Here is a 14848-nt window from a genome sequence, read left to right as displayed (position 1 = left end):
TTTAATTTTGTAGAAAAAAAGACATGGCACAAAATTAAAGTAATTTCAAATGACAACTTTCTGGCTTTAAGAAACACTAAAAGAAATCAAGAACAAAAATGTGGTAGTCAGTAATGGTTACTTATTTTAACCAAGCATAGGGGAAAAATTATGGAATCACTCAATTCTGAGGAAAAAGATATGGAATCATGAAAAACAAACAAACAAAAATACACTCCAAAACATCACTAGTATTTTGTTGCACCACCTCTGACTTTTATAACAGCTTGCAGTCTCTGAGGCATGGACTTAATGAGTGTTGAGATCCGGACTATTTGCAGGCCATGACATTGACCTCATGCGTCTTTTTTTTCAAGGAATGTTTTCACAGTTTTTGCTCTATGGCAGGATGCACTATCATCTTGAAAAATGATTTAATCATCCCCAAACATCCTTTCAATTGATGGGATAAGAAAAGTGTCCAAAATATCAACATAAACTTGTGCATTTATTGAAGATGTAATGACAGCCACCTTCCCAGTGCCTTTACCTGACATGCAGCCCCATATATCAATTACTGTGGAAATTTGAATGTTCTCTTCAGGGAGTCATCTTTATAAATCTCATTGGAACAGCAACAAACAAAAGTTCCAGCATCATCACCTTGCCCAATGCAGATTCGTGATTCATCACTGAATATGACTTTCATCCAGTCATCCACAGTCCATGATTGTTTTTCCTTAGCCCATTGTAACCTTGTTTTTTCTGTTTAGGTGTTAATGATGGCTTTCATTTAGCTTTTCTGTATGTAAATCCCATTTCCTTTAGGCGGTTTCTTACAGTTCGGTCACAGACGATGACTCCAGTTTCCACCCATTCGTTTCTCATTTGTTTTGTTGTGCATTTCCTGTTTTGGAGACATATTGCTTTAAGTTTCAGGTTTTGACGCTTTGATGTCTTCCTTGGTCTTCCAGTATGTTTGCCTTTAACAACCTTCCCATGTTGTTTGTATTTGGTCCAGATTTTAAGGTACCTTCACACATAACGATATTGTTAACGATATCGTTGCTATTTGTGACGTAGCAACGATATCGTTAATGAAATCGCTATGTGTGACAGCGACCAACGATCAGGCCCCTGCTGGGAGATCGTTGGTCGCTGAATAAAGTCCAGAACTTTATTTCGTCGCTGGACTCCTGCTGACATCGCTGGATCGGCGTGTGTGACACCGATCCAGCGATGTCTTCACTGGTAACCAGGGTAAACATCGGGTAACTAAGGGCAGGGCTGCGCTTAGTAACCCGATGTTTACCCTGGTTACCATGCTAAAAGTAAAAAAAAACAAACACTAGATACTTACCTACCGCCGTCTGTCCTCCAGCGCTGTGCTCTGCTCTCCTCCTGCACTGGCTGTGAGCCGGAAAGCAGAGCGGTGACGTCACCGCTCTGCTTTCCGGCTCACAGCCAGTACAGGAGGAGAGCAGAGAAGCAGAGCGCAGCGCTGGAGGACAGACAGCGGTAGGTAAGTATCTAGTGTTTGTTTTTTTTTACTTTTAGCATGGTAACCAGGGTAAACATCGGGTTACTAAGCGCGGCCCTGCGCTTAGTTACCCGATGTTTACCCTGGTTACCGGCATCGTTGGTCGCTGGAGAGCGGTCTGTGTGACAGCTCTCCAGCGACCAAACAGCGACGCTGCAGCGATCCGGATCATTGTCGGTATCGCTGCAGCGTCGCTTAATGTGAAGGGGCCTTTAGACGCAGCTGACTGTGAACAATCAACATCTTTTGCAACATTGCACGATGGTTTATCCTCTTTTGATAGTTTGATAAACCTCTCCTTTGTATCAATTGACATCTCTCGTGTTGGAGCCATGATTCATGTCAGTCCACTTGGTGCAACAGCTCTCCAAGGTGTGATCACTCTTTTTCAGATTCAGACTAACGAGCAGATCTAATTTGATGCAGGTGTTATTTTTGGGTATGAAAATTTACAGGGTGATTCCATAATTTTTTCCTCAGAATTGAGTGATTCCATAATCTTTCCCAATGCTTGGTTAAAAAAAGGAACCGTTACTGACTACGACATTTTTTGTTCTTGATTTCTTTTAGTGTTTCTTAAAGCCAGAAAGTTGCCATTTGAAATCACTTTAGTTTTGTGCCATGTCTGTGATCTGCTTTTTTTCTACAAAATTAAAACAACTGAATGAACATCCTCCAAAGCCGGTGATTCCATAATTTTTGCCAGGGGTTGTAACATTGTAATAAATAGGAGAAGCTTTGCAGTTTTTGCAGTTTTTTTCATCAGTGAAAAATAACCGATGAAACACTGATGGTAAAAACTAACATACTGACCAAACACTAAGACCACGTGCACACGTTGAGTATTTGGTGAGTTTTTTACCTCAGTATTTGTAAGCCAAAACCAGGAGTGGAACAATCAGAGGAAAAGTATAAGAGAAACAGGCCACCACTACTAGTTTTGCCTAACAAATACTGAGGCAAAAAACTCACCAAATACTCAACGTGTGCATATGGCCTAATATTACGCAGATCCAAAACACTGATGGACAATGGTCTGTGTTTTTATATACGAGAATAATAACGCATGTCTAAATGAGGCCAGAATTGAGATTTTTGTTTTTCTCTGAATGTCTCCACCAGACCATTTAAACTTAGTGAACATTGTTAAAAACCAGATTGGTTCATACTAATATTCTGAATAAGTAAATTTAGTGTCATAAGGAGAGATGTTATGGAGACAGAATTGTGATAGTGGAGGTGAAGCAGACGTTTGGAACACCACACGTCATACGTAGCACATATGTTGTGCACACAGCAGAGCATTTTCTGTAGAATGGTAAATGTAGAATGACACATGTAGGCCTTGCACTGGACAGCTTAGGCACGTATGGCTATTGGCTATGTAATAAAATACGCAGGAACTCCATACTTCGGCATAATATAAGACCATTTACCTCCCACCAGTTCTGCTCAGCTTCTGCTTTTGTCAGTTCTATGACGTCCCCCTTTTGCATTTGTAGGGGTGGGCCAAAAGCAATAGGAGGTGGAGGAATTCCCACATAGTTGTGACAAGTCTCCATCTTCGTAAGACCTGTATAGACATACATTTATAGACAAGTCATCACTTAGATTTAGGTGTGGAATTTAGGTTCAGTTATCTGTTCATCCCAACAGGGATCTTTTAAAAGCACTTCCCAAGGTGCTTCTGCCCCATTTTCCGACATTTGCATAAATTCTGCTTGTCTATAGAAAGCACATACCTGTTTCTGCTCTTTTACTTGGTGGCCCACGACCAGCTTTCTGCTAAAAATGACATTATAAAGTGTAAGAATTGACAATCCTAACTATTCTGTGTGTAGTAGAATGGCGCTATATAAAACAAGCAAAATAATAGTATAACACTATACTATAACTATTCAACATTTACTTTACTACACTTCTTTCTTCAACTTTTCTCACTTGCTCACAATTTTTTTTACCACAGTCATGATACACCAGACCTGTTAGACCTCAGTCAGTATTTTTGCATCAGTACTTCATCAATATTTGTATGTCAAATACAGGAAAACACAGAACAGGCGTCAATCTTTCAATTATAGTTTTTCACTGTAACTTTCACTCCCGGCTTTGGCATACAAATAGTAATGCAAAATACTGACATGTGAATGAGGCCTTGCCATGGAACCATTTCCAGTACAGTGATCTTCACCTTACAATTGTTGGTTTACTGTTCTTTTATTTTATTCTCCATAGTTTCAAATTTCACTATTTTGCCTGTGTATTCTGTCTCACCCACCGTTTTCCCTAATATCTACCAATAGGCAACAAACAAATGAAAATTGATTTTACGTGTGGAATGATATTCATTTTCACTGAATTTTGAAATATGCTGGCAATACATCTGTAAGTGTATGTAATGGTAATATATGAATAGAGACAGTTGAGAAACCTGGATTTGCCAATGACTCTTCCACAGCCCTAAACCACCAAATGAATGTAAATAAATCCTTGAGTTACTATGAGGATTTTTTAAAGGGAACCTGTCACGTGAAAAACTCCATTAACCTGCAGATATCGGGTTAATCTGCAGGTTAATACCATTCTGCACCTGCCCAATGCTGACACGTAGATGCCCCGCTGCTGCTAGGAAATTAACTTTATTCCTTCCGGTAGCGCTATGTTTTCAGTCACAGGTTCAGTCAACGCCGCCATGGGTTCAGTCACCGCTCTGTGTATAGAGAAGGGCGGCTGTAACCGAGCCCCCAGCACAGACTGACAGGTAGCTCAGCATTAGATCCAGCTGTCAGTCTGTGAAGGGGGTGCAGTTACATCTGCCGCTCTCAATACACACAACGGTGACTGAACCCTTGCCGGTGCTGCTAGTAGGAATAAAGTTAGTTTCCTCGTGGCAGCAGGGGTCTAATTGCCGGCACTGACAGGTTCAGGACGCTATTAACCTGCACATAACCCCATATCTGCAGGTTAATAGCATTTTTTCACGTGACAGGTTCCCTTTAAATACTCAAAGTACTGTCGAAAAAAGGCGATTAGAGGAGGCCCCACTTTTGTAGTTGTCCATTTTCCATAAAACCAGCCCAATATTTAGAAACAATACAAAAACAGGGCATGAAATGGATTGTCTGTTTCACTCTCCATAAGGAGAAACGATACCCCTTAGACCCCAGTCCAGAGCCTCTCACATAGCCAAATCAGTTCTCATGCTTCGCACTGACGAGGGCCAACAGCCCGAAACACCGTGTCTGCGAATTGAGATACTGATTTGGCTTTTATCCTAAGTCATATTGCACGACTCGTTAAAGGGTTGATTGTGACTTGTAGGATCGCTACTTCTAACAGGTGGCACTACAGAGTTTAAGTCCTCTTTTTCTCAGAAGAGGCAATTTGCATATTATCCTATTCTATACATTTTACCTTTTTTAGGGCAGCGCCAGCACCATCTGGAAAAAAAATCACAGTATAGTAATATGTTATAGAAAGGTCATCAGACCATGAATTTGTGACAATTGTGCCATCAAATCACTTTCCAACAAATATGTAAGAAATATCTATAATATAACGCTGGGAGCGTCACTCTGTCCGAAGCCTTTATAGACTGCGCAGGCGCAAGCGCAAGCGCCGGTGCAGTCTGGGCCTCACAGAGTGACGCTCCCGGGAGATCGCGGTATGCGTTCACACTGAACACACACCGCGATCTCCAACAGAGAAGCAGGGACCGCCAGGAGGGTGAGTATCAGCCATATTCACCTGTCCTGCGTTCCACCGCTGAGCGCTGATACCGGCACCTGACCCCCACAGCGCGCCGGTGTCCCCGCCTGCTCAGGCCCCCGGATGGGTGCAGCACATGACAGGATGGGGACGCAGGATGGGTGCAGCACATGACAGGATGGGGACGCAGGATGGGTGCAGCACATGACAGGATGGGGATGCGGGATGGGTGCAGCACATACCAGGATGGGGACGCAGGATGGGTGCAGCACATGACAGGATGGGGACGCAGGATGGGTGCAGCACACGACAGGATGGGGACGCAGGATGGGTGCAGCACATGACAGGATGGGGACGCAGGATGGGTGCAGCACATGACAGGATGGGGACGCAGGATGGGGACGCAGGATAGGTGCAGCACATACCAGGATGGGGACGCAGGATGGGTGCAGCACATGACAGGATGGGGGCGCAGGATGAGTGCAGCACATGACAGGATGGGGACGCAGGATGGGTGCAGCACATGACAGGATGGGGACGCAGGATGGGTGCAGCACATGACAGGATGGGGACGCAGGATGGGTGCAGCACATGACAGGATGGGGACGCAGGATGGGTGCAGCACATGACAGGATGGGGACGCAGGATGGGTGCAGCACACGACAGGATGGGGACGCAGGATGGGTGCAGCACATGACAGGATGGGGACGCAGGATGGGTGCAGCACATACCAGGATGGGGACGCAGGATGGGTGCAGCACATGACAGGATGGGGACGCAGGATGGGTGCAGCACATGACAGGATGGGGACGCAGGATGGGTGCAGCACATGACAGGATGGGGACGCAGGATGGGTGCAGCACATGACAGGATGGGGACGCAGGATGGGTGCAGCACATACCAGGATGGGGACGCAGGATGGGTGCAGCACATGACAGGATGGGGACGCAGGAAGGGTGCAGCACATACCAGGATGGGGACGCAGGATGGGTGCAGCACATGACAGGATGGGGGCGCAGGATGGGTGCAGCACATGACAGGATGGGGACGCAGGATGGGTGCAGCACATGACAGGATGGGGACGCAGGATGGGGACGCAGGATGGGTGCAGCACATACCAGGATGGGGACGCAGGATGGGTGCAGCACATGACAGGATGGGGGCGCAGGATGGGTGCAGCACATGAAAGGATGGGGACGCAGGATGGGTGCAGCACATGACAGGATGGGGGCGCAGGATGAGTGCAGCACATGACAGGATGGGGACGCAGGATGGGTGCAGCACATGACAGGATGGGGACGCAGGATGGGTGCAGCACATGACAGGATGGGGGCGCAGGATGGGTGCAGCACATGACAGGATGGGGACGCAGGATGGGTGCAGCACATGACAGGATGGGGACGCAGGATGGGGACGCAGGATGGGTGCAGCACATACCAGGATGGGGACGCAGGATGGGTGCAGCACATGACAGGATGGGGGCGCAGGATGGGTGCAGCACATGAAAGGATGGGGACGCAGGATGGGTGCAGCACATGACAGGATGGGGACGCAGGATGGGTGCAGCACATACCAGGATGGGGACGCAGGATGGGTGCAGCACATGACAGGATGGGGGTGCAGGATGGGTGCAGCACATGACAGGATGGGGACGCAGGATGGGTGCAGCACATGACAGGATGGGGACGCAGGATGGGTGCAGCACATGACAGGATGGGGACGCAGGATGGGGACGCAGGATGGGTGCAGCACATACCAGGATGGGGATGCAGGATGGGTGCAGCACATGACAGGATGGGGACGCAGGATGGGTGCAGCACACGACAGGCTGGGGACGCAGGATGGGTGCAGCACATGACAGGATGGGGACGCAGGATGGGTGCAGCACATACCAGGATGGGGACGCAGGATGGGTGCAGCACATGACAGGATGGGGACGCAGGATGGGTGCAGCACATGACAGGATGGGGACGCAGGATGGGTGCAGCACATGACAGGATGGGGACGCAGGATGGGTGCAGCACATGACAGGATGGGGACGCAGGATGGGTGCAGCACATACCAGGATGGGGACACAGGATGGGTGCAGCACATGACAGGATGGGGACGCAGGAAGGGTGCAGCACATACCAGGATGGGGACGCAGGATGGGTGCAGCACATGACAGGATGGGGGCGCAGGATGGGTGCAGCACATGACAGGATGGGGACGCAGGATGGGTGCAGCACATGACAGGATGGGGACGCAGGATGGGGACGCAGGATGGGTGCAGCACATACCAGGATGGGGACGCAGGATGGGTGCAGCACATGACAGGATGGGGGCGCAGGATGGGTGCAGCACATGAAAGGATGGGGACGCAGGATGGGTGCAGCACATGACAGGATGGGGACGCAGGATGGGTGCAGCACATACCAGGATGGGGACGCAGGATGGGTGCAGCACATGACAGGATGGGGGTGCAGGATGGGTGCAGCACATGACAGGATGGGGACGCAGGATGGGTGCAGCACATGACAGGATGGGGACGCAGGATGGGTGCAGCACATGACAGGATGGGGACGCAGGATGGGGACGCAGGATGGGTGCAGCACATACCAGGATGGGGATGCAGGATGGGTGCAGCACATGACAGGATGGGGGCGCAGGATGGGTGCAGCACATGACAGGATGGGGACGCAGGATGGGTGCAGCACATGACAGGATGGGGACGCAGGATGGGTGCAGCACATGACAGGATGGGGACGCAGGATGGAGCAGCACATGACAGGATGGGGACACAGGATGGGTGCAGCACATGACAGGATGGGGACGCAGGATGGAGCAGCACATGACAGGATGGGGACACAGGATGGAGCACCACATGACAGGATGGGGACGCAGGATGGGTGCAGCACATGACAGGATGGGGACGCAGGATGGAGCAGCACATGACAGGATGGGGACACAGGATGGAGCAGCACATGACAGGATGGGGACGCAGGATGGGTGCAGCACATGACAGGATGGGGACGCAGGATGGAGCAGCACATGACAGGATGGAGACCATATACCAATATAAATGCTCACCACCCGGGCGTAGAACGGGTTCAATAGCTAGTACATTATATCTTTATATCTCAACATTCCAGTTATCTGTATAATCTATGTCTTGACAGAACATCCTGAACCATCTGATGACATTTCTCATTTGTGATACTTCCAGATAGATGAAAATGGACAAAGTCAATTTTAGTCCAAAGGGATTTTCTATTTTTCCATAAAAAATAATCATGACATCAAGACAAGTTTGTATAATGGAAACCTTCCTAATATACTTTGTCTTTTAGTTCCTCACCATTTTCTAGATCTCCACTTCTTGTCAGTGAGTATAAACAGCCTGAAAACATCAGATTATTGTCAGCAGACAGGTAAAGACTGTGAGCGTGGGTGCACAGGAATAGGTCAGGCTGGGTCTTCAGCCTCAACTTATAAGTTTGATTTTTTTTTCCATTTCCTATCAGTTTTTAGCACAAAAAAATCTCGCTATATTGCTTCTGTGCGTGTGGATGTACAGTAGCTTTGGAAACCCCAATTCACTTGCATTGAATCCGGATTGTTCTAGAATGTGATACGGCTATCGGTGTACAATTTATTATGGCAATAATCTTCTATTGGCACTTTATTATTCCCTGCTAAACACCTGAAATCTCAGTTTCTTTTCCCATTATTGGGTTAGGGGTCTTCATACTCTAGAATTAGCTCTCACCTTGTCTCCCACAGCATGGCACTCTTCCCAAGCATTCCTTATGAGCTGGAGCTCGACAGTTGACACATCTGTATCCCTGAAAGAACATGCCCCTATGGTGCCAAATATACGTATACAAGATTACACTAGTGAATGATGTGTCAAAATAACAAACTATTTCCTATGAAACTTTTCACAAGATTCCTACCTTAGCAGCATTTGGCAGGATCTGCATGTAGCTGTGTTCTCAAAGGAGTACATTTGGAAATCATGTCCATTTGCATGAGCGTCATCAGGGTAAATATTAGATCTGCAATGCAGAATTTCAAATTTTGAAATTTAAAGAATCTCTTTGGTAAATTAATGAACATAAAATTTGTGTATATTGTGCAGTGCATGCATTCTAAACCGGAGAACATGCATGAGAATTATTGAAGTGAAACATTTACTATGTATGACAATAAAGAAACCCAATAGCATATATGTAGGACCACAACATATCAAGTTATAAAATATGCCTATGGCTTTATTATTACATGGGTAAGATATCACTCCTAAATATTGATATTGCAACACCAAGAAGGAAAAGTCATTATGGAAATCACAAGATCGATAGGCACGTTAATGATACTCAAATGATGACAAAATGGATAACTACACACCGTTTTTCCAATCTGAAGTGCATTTGGAGCGCCCCACTAGGGCCTTTGGGTACTCGGTACCGGGTCGGTTCTTAAAGGCATGTGTCACAGTGGCAGTGACCAGGTCTGTGGCCCTGGGCATCCAATAAAAGGGGTTGAAGTAAATGAGAAATAAAGTTTATAAAGTTTGTTCATGACGCCACCTGTGGTATTCGGTCAGGGATGCCTGACGCTGCTTAGAGGGGTCCACTGGGGTGATGTTATGGCAGCAGGGATGGTATGGCTTCCCAACAGGTGAAGCTGGGTCCCCAGGGCTCCCGGTGTAGATCAAGATGGTGTAGTGCCAGAAAGAACTAGAGGACACAAGGTTGCAGTCTCTTTACCTTTTACTGGTGTAAGGCAGCCACAGTCCAGGGTATGGATCACAGGTGCTGGTGTGGTCCGGCCAGCTTGGAAGCGACTCAGGAATCCCTCTGACCAGGTGCCGTTGGAAGCCTTCCCTTCTGCGCTGTGTTGTTGTCCCTTGCTGCCCTAGGCCTCACACAAAGTCCTCACTTTCTCTCTGTCCCTTGAGGTAGGACACTACCCGCATGGCAGGCAGTGCAAGCCTTTTTACAGAGGTCTCTCAGTATGACTCCGGGGTCTATGTGCTGCTGTGTCTTCAGGTGTTAAAGGTGGGCAGGCAAACTGTGATCTCCTGTCTGCTGGTTTCTGCTGTGGGGCATACAGTTACTCCCACAACCTCGGTCTTCCGGCTACCGGTATTCTGCGCTTCAGCGTGGAGGAAGCTCAGTCACCCCTTCCATCCAGCTCTTTACTTCTCCTGTGCCTCTCTTCCCCTTTCAGTCTCCTACAGACTGCTCTGTTTCCCTCTCCTTCCAGGAGCTGCAGAACCACTCATCTGCACGGCCCCAGATTTCCTCGACTCTCTATGTCTGCTTCCTCTCTCCTCTGTCCATCTGACAGACTGAACCACTAACTCCTCCACCAGCCAGAGTATATAGGGAAGTTCCCCTGAATCAAGGTCTCGAGCTCCCCCTTCTGGCCTGGAGTTAGAACGGTGTTGCATGTACTGGTTACCTGTTAAAGAGATTCTTGGTGGCATCACCCTCCCCTGAAGGAAGGCAATTCCACTGTAACAACCGGTTACCTGGGGTGTTACACTTTCAGCATGGCAAAGCATTCCCTCAGACAACCACTAATAACCTCATTGATAACATGCCAAGGCTTGTAAATGCATGTATATCTGCAGGTGGTGCTCATACTCAAGATGTATGAAAAATTTTGTTTACATTTTTTCATCATTTGTATATAATTAGCGTCTTTTAATCCTCTGGTTTACATAATTAGATGACTTTTCCTTCTTAGTGTTGGGATTTTAGTGTTGAAAAGTGTATGTATATAAATCTAAAGTATTTAATGGTTTTGATTACTGAAACTGTAGACATAGCATATTTTAAAATTTTGATGTGGTGCAATCCTGCATTTATCTTGTTGGGAATGTAGTATGCATACTTGGATTTTGTACAGTTAGATGATTTCGAATATGTATATACAGTGCCTTGAAAAAATATTCACACTCCATGAACTTTTCCACATTTTTGCACTTTACACCCACAAATTAAAATTTATTTTTTAGGGACTTTATGTGAAATACCAACACCATGTAGCAAGTATTTGTGAAGTGTGCATGGTTTTCTAATTTTTTTTTTAAATTTAAAGCAGAAAATTGTGAAGTGCATTTGTATGAAACCCACTGTAATTTGATACCCCTAAATATCATCTTGAATGACCAATTGCATCCAGAAGTCACATACTTGGTAAATTGAATCCACCTGTGTCTCAGTGCCAATCGCAGCATGCTTGTGATTGTTCTCGCATGCCGATTTAGCATGAGAAAATAATCGCAGATGTGAGCTGGCCCATAGACTAACACTGGGCTATGCAATGTTTTATCTCATAGCACTCAGCCGTATTGTACAGAAGTGTGACACCGGTCTTAGTTGTATACTCCACAAATATGTCCTTTATTGAAGAATGGCAAGAAGAATGCCATTTCTGAAAGCAAGCCATAAGAAGTCTTGTTTGCAGTTTGCAAAATGCTAGGTAGGGGACACAGCTAGCATGTGGAAGAAGGGGCTATAGTTAGATGAGACCAACTTTTTGGCTAAATGCAAAACGCTATGTGTTGTGGAAAACTTGCACTGCACATCACACTGAAAACAACATCCCTACCATCAAACATGGTGGTGGCAGTGTCATGCTGTGGAGGTGCTTTTCTTCAGCAGTGACAGGAAAGCTGGTTAGAGTTGATGGGAAGATGCAGCTGAATACAGGGCAGTCCTTGATGAAAACCTGTTAGAAGCTGCAAAATACTTGAGACTGGGGTGTAGGTTCACTTTTCAGTAGGACAACAACCCTAAACATACTGCCAGAGCTACAATGGAATGGTTTAGATCAATTCATATTCATGTGTTTGAATGGCCCAGTCAAAGTCCAGGCCTACATTCCACTGAGAATCTGTGGGTAGACTTGAAAATTGCTGTTCACAGACGCTTTCTATCCAATCCCACTGGGCCAGAGCTAGGCTGCAAAGAAGAATTGACAAAAATGTCAGCCTCTAGATTTTCAAAGCTGTCAGATGCATATCTGAAAAGACTTGAAGCAGTAATTGCAGTGAAAGGTGGTCCTACAAAGTATTGACTCAGTGGGGCTGTATACAAAGGCATGTCACAAATTTCAGATTTATATTTTTAAAATAATTAGAAACAAAATATATAATTTCCTTTCAACTTAAGAAATGCTTGCTACTTTGGGTTGGTAAATCAGATAAAACCCAAATTAAAAAACATTTAAGTTTGTGAGTGTAATGGGAAAAAAATGTGGAATCGTTCATGGGTATGAATACTTTTTCAAGGCATTGTATATATGACAATGTAATCATGTTTGAACCGGGGTAATTTAGAAATATATACTGTATTTCAGTCACTCACAGAGCCATTTCAAACTGTTCCATCCACTTCTTCTTCAGTTCCCGAGTCTTGAAGTAAAGCTCATATCCGTGAGATCCGCGAGAATCAATCAGATAGAACATGTGCGACCACTGAAAGATAAGAGAAGGAAAATGAATGACTGCATGGTATGGATGGTAAAGGCAACTGGACAGTGAGAGCTCTTTAAGAAACAAGGCTTGTCTGATGGATGGCTGTTCAAACACATTAAATTCCCTGCCTAACCAGGGAATTTATAAGCTCCGTTTTTCTTATGCTAGTTAGGCCTTTGACTAGTTGATGAGGCGTATGTTTCCCTTGATTAGTCATCCCTCTGTAGGAAGATGGACTGGAGCGGTGGTGCCTCACTTCTGCCGGTCCCGAAACCATCGGGACTGTCACCATTGTTGCAGGGGGGAAAGCATTTAGCAAAATCCTATATAGAAAAGAAATACCAGAAATAATGACCTTGTATGATCAATGAATAAAACTACAATCTATAACCCTCAAAAAATATTCATCAGACCAAATAAGAGTTTTTTTATAAACATAATATTAATTTTATTTAAATAAAATCACAATTATATCACCGCAACAATTCATATACTGAAATCTTTATTGATATTGACAAAAATAAGAATATAAAAACAATTAAAAAGGATTAAAAATATACATAACATATAAAATGTATATATATATATATATATATATATATATATTGAAAGAAATGCGGCACTCACCCTTTTTGCTTGTGAAATCGTGCTATTTTTATGGGACTGACATGAAGAAATTGTTACATGTCCATGTAATACATCAGGCGTGCAGGAGGGTGCAGGGAGAGAAAGTGGACGACGGCCGTTTCGCACTCAATGTGCTTCAACGGGTCCAGGGCACGATTTCACAAGCAAAAAGGGTGAGTGCCGCATTTCTTTCAATTTTTTGTATCACAGACTTTATGCTATTAATGCTGAGCACCTCGATCCCTGAGATTTCGTGCAAGCTGTTAAAGTGGAGTCACGTGTGTCCAAGTCCTGACAGTGTACTCCTCTGGTGCCGTTCACTCTACAAATTTTTCTCGAGTGGTTCTGCGTATATATATATATATATATATATATATATATATATATATATATGTATATATATATATATATATATGTATATATATATATATATCCTATACCGCGGTTTACGGAGATCAAAATTTAATGAAACATATGTACAGTTAGGGCCAGAAATATTTGGACAGTGACACAATTTTCGCTTGTTGGGCTCTGCATGCCACCACATTTGATTTGAAATGAAACCTCTACAACAGAATTCAAGTGCAGATTGTAACGTTTAATTTGAAGGGTTGAACAAAAATATCTGATAGAAAATGTAGGAATTGTACACATTTCTTTACAAACACTCCACATTTTAGGAGGTCAAAAGTAATTGGACAAATAAACATAACCCAAACAAAATATTTTTATTTTCAATATTTTGTTGCAAATCCTTTGGAGGCAATCACTGCCTTAAGTCTGGAACCCATGGACATCACCAAACGGTGGGTTTCCTCCTTCTTAATGATTTGCCAGGCCTTTACAGCCGCAGCCTTCAGGTCTTGCTTGTTTGTGGGTCTTTGCGTCTTAAGTCTGGATTTGAGCAAGTGAAATGCATGCTCAATTGGGTTTAGATCTGGAGATTGACTTGTCCATTGCAGAATGTTCCACTTTTTGGCACTCATGAACTCCTGGGTAGCTTTGGCTGTATGCTTGGGGTCATTGTCCATCTGTACTATGAAGCGCCGTCCAATCAACTTTGCAGCATTTGGCTGAATCTGGGCTGAAAGTATATCCCGGTACACTTCAGAATTCATCCGGCTACTCTTGTCTGCTCTTATGTCATCAATAAACACAAGTGACCCAGTGCCATTGAAAGCCATGCATGCCCATGCCATCACGTTGCCTCCACCATGTTTTACAGAGGATGTGGTGTGCCTTGGATCATGTGCCGTTCCCTTTCTTCTCCAAACTTTTTTCTTCCCATCATTCTGGTACAGGTTGATCTTTGTCTCATCTGTCCATAGAATACTTTTCCAGAACTGAGCTGGCTTCTTGAGGTGTTTTTCTGCAAATTTAACTCTGGCCTGTCTATTTTTGGTATTGATGAATGGTTTGCATCTAGATGTGAACCCTTTGTATTTACTGTCATGGAGTTTTCTCTTTACTGTTGACTTAGAGACAGATACACCTACTTCACTGAGAGTGTTCTGGACTTCAGT

The 14848-nt window shown here is 45.0% G+C and overlaps 1 protein-coding gene across 1 annotated transcript in view; it reads right to left on the bottom strand.

The window, feature by feature from the left end:
- Positions 1-14848, bottom strand: part of VAV1 (vav guanine nucleotide exchange factor 1) — a 203611-nt gene that overhangs the window by 6181 nt on the left and 182582 nt on the right. The window contains exons 15-20 of the mRNA XM_069759816.1: positions 12589-12698; positions 9163-9264; positions 8976-9067; positions 4934-4959; positions 3262-3304; positions 2956-3092 (exon numbers count right to left, since the gene is read on the bottom strand). Coding sequence (XP_069615917.1) covers positions 2956-3092; positions 3262-3304; positions 4934-4959; positions 8976-9067; positions 9163-9264; positions 12589-12698 — 510 coding nt within the window. The remainder of the gene's footprint in view (positions 1-2955; positions 3093-3261; positions 3305-4933; positions 4960-8975; positions 9068-9162; positions 9265-12588; positions 12699-14848) is intronic.

Source organism: Ranitomeya imitator, chromosome 3, assembly GCF_032444005.1.
Source record: "Ranitomeya imitator isolate aRanImi1 chromosome 3, aRanImi1.pri, whole genome shotgun sequence".
NCBI lineage: Eukaryota > Metazoa > Chordata > Amphibia > Anura > Dendrobatidae > Ranitomeya > Ranitomeya imitator.
Note: the sequence above shows the minus strand (reverse complement) of the source record. Positions and strands in the feature narration are given on the sequence as shown.